Below are 7,228 nucleotides of genomic sequence, written 5' to 3' on the forward strand. Positions count from 1 at the left end.
CTATAAAGATATAAGTATATTTTGCAAAAATAAAAATAGTTTCTGCCAGTCTGAGAAAAGGTTTAAAGTAACCAACAGAAACAAGCCACCCAACAACAAGTATAGTACTGTAACAAATCACAAAATAAAAAAATTAGTTGGAAAAAAACCCCCCTCCAAGTTACAAAATTTATGTTTAATTATTGATAATTTCTGTACTTTCGAATACTTGTGCTCATACAAGTTGGAACAGTATAGGTGCACCCTGTCTTCTTACCTTTCTTCCTTTCTATTTCTGTGTGTGTGTGTGTGTGTGTGTGTGTGCATGTTTATGTGGTTTATGAGGACACAAATTTATATAATAACATGGGTATGACATAGGTATTACAACGAGAAAAACTCTTACACGTATGGAGAGTCTCCATATACCATAAAAACAAACCTCTGTGTGTGTGTGTGTGTGTGTGTGTGTGTGTGTGTGTGTGTGTGTGTGTGTGGAGCATTTCAGTAATAGGCTACGAAAGCATTTGTGCGCTTCACTCAGACACAGAGACTGCGTCATGCTGTTGAACTGGCCTATAAGATTTATTGCATCTAATTTAAATGCAAAAGTACTTGTTTAAAGGAATAGTTCACCCAAAAATGAACATTTGCTGAAAATGTGCTCGCCCTCAGGCTATCCAAGATATAGATGAGTTTGTTTCTACATCAGAACAGATTTGGAGAAATGTAGCATTGCATCACTTGCTCAACGATGGATCCTCTGCAGTGAATGGGTGCCGTCAGAATGAGAGTCCAAACAGCTGATAAAAACATCACAATAATCCACAAGAAATCCACACCTCTCCAGTCCAACAATTAACGTCTTGTGAAGTGAGAAGCTGTGTGTTTGTAAGAAACAAAACCATCATTATGATGTTTTTAACTCTGGTTTCATAACATTGCTTTCTCCAGTGAAACTAGACCCATCTCATCTCATTTAGGACAGAAATATGCACAGATGAAGCACTGCTTATAAGCCTAAACAGTTCTAAACAAATATGTTGATGGAATGTAATATGAGAAAACAACTGGGTATGAACTTTTTCACTCGAGGAAGCGATATAGATCATGGACTGGTACTTTGTCCAGAAATTATTAAATTTTTCTTTCACCAGAAGCAATGCTTTCAAATTAAAACGTCTTAATGATGGATTTTACTTATAAACATGCAGCTTTTCACTTCACAAGACATTAAATGATGGGCAGTGAATGGGTGCCGTCAGAATGAGAGTCCAAACAGCTGATAAAAACATCACAATAATCCACAAGAAATCCACACCTCTCCAGTCCAACAATTAACGTCTTGTGAAGTGAGAAGCTGTGTGTTTGTAAGAAACAAAACCATCATTATGATGTTTTTAACTCTGGTTTCATAACATTGCTTTCTCCAGTGAAACTAGACCCATCTCATCTCATTTAGGACAGAAATATGCACAGATGAAGCACTGCTTATAAGCCAAAACAGTTCTAAACAAATATGTTGATGGAATGTAATATGAGAAAACAACTGGGTATGAACTTTTTCACTCGAGGAAGCGATATAGATCATGGACTGGTACTTTGTCCAGAAATTATTAAATTTTTCTTTCACCAGAAGCAATGCTTTCAAATTAAAACGCCTTAATGATGGATTTGTTTCTTATAAACATGCAGCTTTTCACTTCACAAGACATTAAATGATGGACTGGAGTCGTGTGGATTTCTTGTGGATTATTGTGATGTTTTTATCAGCTGTTTGGACTCTCATTCTGACGGCACCCATTCACTGCAGAGGATCCATTGGTGAGCAAGTGATGCAATGCTACATTTCACCAAATCTGTTCTGATGAAGAAACAAATTCATCTACAACTTGAATGGCTTGAGAGTGAGTGAATTTTGAGCAAATTCACATTTTTGGATGAACTGTTCCTTTAATGCATCCATTTGAAATGCAAAACTGTTGATTTAAGTTCAGCATATGATCCAAGTTGTGCCACCACGATTAGAAAGGCATAATCATGGCTTTCATTTCAGGAGTTACATAATCATGCTAAATGCTTATTTAAATTGCGTGCCTGTATTACGTTTTTGCATTTGTTACCACTTTAAGGTCTGGGACCCCACTGATTTTTTAAGTTTATTTAAACCTCTAATAACCAAACCAAAGAGATTTGTATTCAAAATAAAACATATGTAGCCTATAAAAATATCTAATAATGTTGGTCTCAGACTTTAAGACCCCATTTTGACCTATTTTATACTATTTATAATCCTACAAATATTACAATTTTTCTTATTATTACTTTTCTTCCAAGACCTGACAAGACGAGAATGCTAGTTGTTCAAGTTTGACATGAATATATATGGCTTTGTATGGCGCCCTCTGCAGGTCAGTAAGTGGAAAGAAGCTTTGCTCCAGTTGTGCACATCCGTTGGGTAAAGGAGCAGCTATGATCATTGAAAGCTTGGGGTTGTACTTCCATATTCAGTGTTTTAAGGTAATGCTCATTTGTGTTAGTCTCTCTATATGTGAGTAATGTGTACATCCTCTTATATGAATATCTAATGTGTTCTAGTGTGGCATATGTAAAGGGTTACTGGGCAACTCAAGTGCTGGAACTGACGTCAGAATTCGTAATGGACTTCTTAATTGTCAAGAATGCTACATAAAATCAAGGGGTGAGTCTTAATGTGTTTTAATTGTATCTTAAACATGATCCTAAATGTGCAGGTTATTGTAATTCCCCTTTTTTGGATTTTGTAAGATAAACAGGGAAATCTGTGAGTAAAATCTGTGTTCTTATGGCATTAGGTTTTAATTATTTAAAAACTTTCTTTGACTATGTGCCCCCTGTTGACTTTTTAGAAAATAAACTCTTAAAAGACTTTTCACAATCTCACCAAGCGTTTTGTCATTTCTGTCAAATTTCCACCACATTTCAAATTATGTACTGTGTTTAGAAACCTAAACTAGAAACATCTTGCTCGGCTTAATTTTATAGCTAGCATTTTGTTTATCTTAAAGGGATAGTTCTCCCAAAAATGAAAATGTGATGTTTATCTGCTTACCCCCAGGGCATCCAAGATGTAGGTGACTTTGTTTCTTCAATAGAACACAAATGAAGATTTTTAACTCAAACCGTTGCAGTCTGTCAGTCATATAATGGAAGTGAATGGGAATCCCGGCTTTGAGAGTCAAAAAAACATACACAAACAAAACCAAATTAAAGCTCGTTATGATACATTGATGTGTAAAGACACGAAACGATCGGTCTGTGCAAGAAACTGAACAGTGTTTATATCATTTTTTACCTCCGGTGCGTGACGCGTGTACATGCTCTGGCATAGTAGACATAGATATACAGTATATACGTAGATGCCTCATTAGTGACTGTTTCTATGGGCCGCGGGAATCTTCTTATATATATCTATGTCTACTATGCCAGAGCATGTACACGCGTCACGCACCGGAGGTAAAAAATGATATAAACACTGTTCAGTTTCTTGCACAGACCAATCGTTTCGTGTCTTTATACATCAATGTATCGTCATGAGCCGCAGGGTTTAATTTGGTTTTGTTTGTGTACGTTTTTTTGACTCTCAAAGCCGTGATTCACATTCACTTCCATTATATGACTGACAGACTGCAACGGTTTGAGTTAAAAATCTTCATTTGTGTTCTACTGAAGAAACAAAGTCACCTACATCTTGGATGCCCTGGGGGTAAGCAGATAAACATCAAATTTTCATTCTTTGGTGAACTATCCCTTTAAATTCACACAGTTAAATATTATAATGTATTTTATAATTACAATTTAATAATATTTGATATTTGCACTTTTTACATAATTTGACAAAATTACATTAGAAGAGAAGAACAATAGAAATAGTGCATTCAAGTGATATTTGCATTGATTTTTCATTGTTTTCTTCACACATCACATGACATAATTCATATCAAGCCCTTCATTGACATTGTCTCATTGGTGGTCCACTATTTGTTATTTATTTTTAGCAGTAAAAAACAAATGCAATTTTTTGTAGTAATTTACCATAAAATATTTTTAATTAAAGTATAAATGTATCATAGTTTTTAAAAATGTGATAATATGTTTTTCTAGTACCCTTGTTATGGTGCAAGGGTAGAACAGTCCTAAACATCTTTTCAGAACAGTTTTAATGTGCTCCTTCCTTGCAGCTGCTGGCCAGCCAACAACATTGTGATGCCTCTGAACTTCTGACAAGGAAATGGAACTGACATCTTAAACCAACCCATGACCATAACCAAGAAAAACAGATTTTATGTTTATACGACGTTTCCAACTGTTTTCCTTACAGCACAATCAAGCATAGACATTAATGTCAAAACTGGAATCGTGGACAAATGATGGGTTTTCCTCTGGACTTTCTTTGCACTCGCTGAAATATGACCTTATCGCTTACACGATAAAGAGTCCATAGAATATTACAGCGATTACAGCAGTTTGTTCATACTGTTAGAATAAGAAGTACTGGTAGCACTTTACCTCACAGTGGCCATGTTACACACATTTCAATAACGATAAGACCTGAAAACGCTTTACGCAAATAAAGATGTGCTTTCTTGCATTAATGTGCACTATCAAACCTCAGTCCTAAAGGTGGTGATAGACATAATGTCAAATGCCTGTGCCATTAACTCAAATAATATTTAGGTAGCCACCTGCACTCTCACAACAGTTGGGGCAGTTTCTTCTCAAAAGATACTAATATATACCATTTAGGTACCTTAAAAGTACTCGTATAGAGAGCGTATAAGTGTTTATAAAAATCTAAAACCAAGATTCTCTTAAAACTGTTGCAGATATATCATTTTCATAGTTGGCAGGTATTTCATTTTATTAGATGTTTTAGCCAGTGGCATTTTTTGAAGTGTGAAATTGACACTATAGTTTAGTATGCTCACTACTGAGGGTGCAGAAGCATCTGCATTCGTGTACTTGTTTAGAGGATGTTTTTGGCCTAACAGCAATGACATGGAATTCTAAACTTCCACAAATTAACTACATGTTGTTCATGAGTATTGCTCAAGAACTTTCTTATGTAAATGCATTGTAACACGGGCACTGTGATGTAGAGTGAGCCTGAATCCATTTCTGTTGTGGAACATGAGGTAGCACAAGCATCCAGTTTTCATTTAAGAAAATGTGCATCTATTATTTTATCAATAATCAATCATCTCAGTTTTTGTAAAGGCCTTGCAGGTATGTTAGGCAACTGTTATTCCACTAACAGACGAACGCATGATGTTGTGCGACTCTTAGGCCTAGATGATTTGTCCTGAAGCCTTAACTGACAACACGAAATGAATACAGATAAGATTGTCCGTCACTTTTGTTTATGGTTTGAAAACATGAACTGGAGTGGTTTTGATTGAAACGTTCTGTTCATTGGCTGTTTTATCTGGTTTGATCAGTGAGGGGTTTGATACGTTGTTTGTGCAGTATTGTTTAACACCATGTAGACAGCATGTTGCTAAGGGTAGATCTTACATTTCCATTTGATTATTTTTCAAACTTTGTTATTAGTATTTACGTTTTGCCTCTGCAGTTGAGTGGTAAGAAGATTGCATGATCCCTGAAACTTTACATTACAATGTCCATGTTACAAGCTACTAAAATGAATGACTAAAGTAATAACATAAACTGTGCAAAGAAGCTCCACATAATCAGAAGTATATTATGTAATAAACACTGTAATGTAAAGTGTAATCCTTTTCTTTTAGCTTTTGAAATGATTCCGTTACAATCGGTTTAATGTGTTCTGTTGCCTTTCTCTCTTCTGCAATGTTGTGCCTTAGAAATGCGCTCCTAGATAATGTCTAGCGTCGGCCACCCTTGCATCCAAAGCTTCAAGTTACCAATGTGTATTGGTGAGAATATTATGCATATGCACTGAGCACTCTGCTTTTACCCTTGTACTTTATTCGAACACCATGAATGTGCGAGCAAGAGATTTAAAAATGAAACTCGCACCCTCTGTAAGCTCTTCACTCATGTGCATTTAGACATGTACAATTGTTAAATATCTATATTTATCTAAATCAACTGGAAAAGAGTTCAATCCAAATATCAAATTCAACAACAAGGACAGATTACATTCAGCAACACTAGCATATAATTCTGCTTTCTAACTTCTGCTTCTGCTTTCTGTTAATATCTGAGATTAAAAAAGCATTGTCATTTAGATCCGGGCGGTTTTGATTGTTGCTTGTATATGGTTTGTTTTATTTTGTGGCATTGTTAGAATATGAACTCAAACGGAAGGCAATAATTACTGGAAAGAGTAGCCAAGGATGAGTGAGATGTGTGTGACAAATACTTTCATATTCTGTATTTATTATACCCTTTTAAAAATGAGCGATATAAGACAACCTACAAGACGCTGAAATGCAATGGCTTTTATAGCAAGTGTATGTTTTTAAATAAACTGTAATAAACCGTTTAAATGCACTTGCATTTGACCCACATGCTTGTTTTTGTGACTGTAATATGGTTTTATATACACTCACTGGCCACTTTATTAGGTACACCTTGCTAGTACCGGGTTGGACCCCCTTTTGCCTTCAGAACTGCCTTAATTCTTCGTGGCATAGATTCAACAAGGTGTTGGAAACATTCCTCAGAGATTTTGGTCCATATTGACATGATAGCATCACGCAGTTGCTGCAGATTTGTCGGCTGCACATCCATGATGCGAATCCCAAAGGTGCTCTATTGGATTGAGATCTGGTGAATGGAGGCCAATTGAGTAAAGTGAACTCATTGTCATGTTCAAGAAACCAGTCTGAGATGATTTGAGCTTTGTGACATGGTGCATTATCCTGCTGGAAGTAGCCATCAGAAGATGGGTACACTGTAGTCATAAAGGGATGGACATGGTCAGCAACAATACTCAGGTAGGCTGTGGCGTTTAAATGATGCTCAATTGGTACTAAGGGGCCCAAAGTGTGCCAAGAAAATATCCCCCACACCATTACACCACCACCACCAGCCTGAACCGTTGAGACAAGGCAGGATGGATCCATGCTTTCATGTTCTTTATGCCAAATTCTGACCCTACCATCTGAATGTCGCAACAGAAATTGAGACTCATCAGACCAGGCAACGTTTTTCCAATCTTCTATTGTCCAATTTTGGTGAGCCTGTGCGAATTGTAGCCTCCGTTTCCTGTTCTTAGCTGACAGGA

At 36.3% G+C, this 7,228-nt stretch overlaps 1 protein-coding gene across 1 annotated transcript in view; it reads left to right on the plus strand.

Moving 5' to 3' along the window:
• limch1a (LIM and calponin homology domains 1a) overlaps positions 1-6,579 on the plus strand; it is a 54,510-nt gene extending 47,931 nt beyond the window's left edge. The window contains exons 31-33 of the mRNA XM_016280702.1: positions 2,391-2,499; positions 2,578-2,680; positions 4,200-6,579. Coding sequence (XP_016136188.1) covers positions 2,391-2,499; positions 2,578-2,680; positions 4,200-4,225 — 238 coding nt within the window. The 3' untranslated portion in view covers positions 4,226-6,579. The remainder of the gene's footprint in view (positions 1-2,390; positions 2,500-2,577; positions 2,681-4,199) is intronic.
• Positions 6,580-7,228: the final 649 nt, after the last annotated feature.

This window comes from Sinocyclocheilus grahami, unplaced genomic scaffold, assembly GCF_001515645.1.
Source record: "Sinocyclocheilus grahami isolate Dianchi unplaced genomic scaffold, SAMN03320097.WGS_v1.1 scaffold143.1, whole genome shotgun sequence".
Lineage (NCBI taxonomy): Eukaryota > Metazoa > Chordata > Actinopteri > Cypriniformes > Cyprinidae > Sinocyclocheilus > Sinocyclocheilus grahami.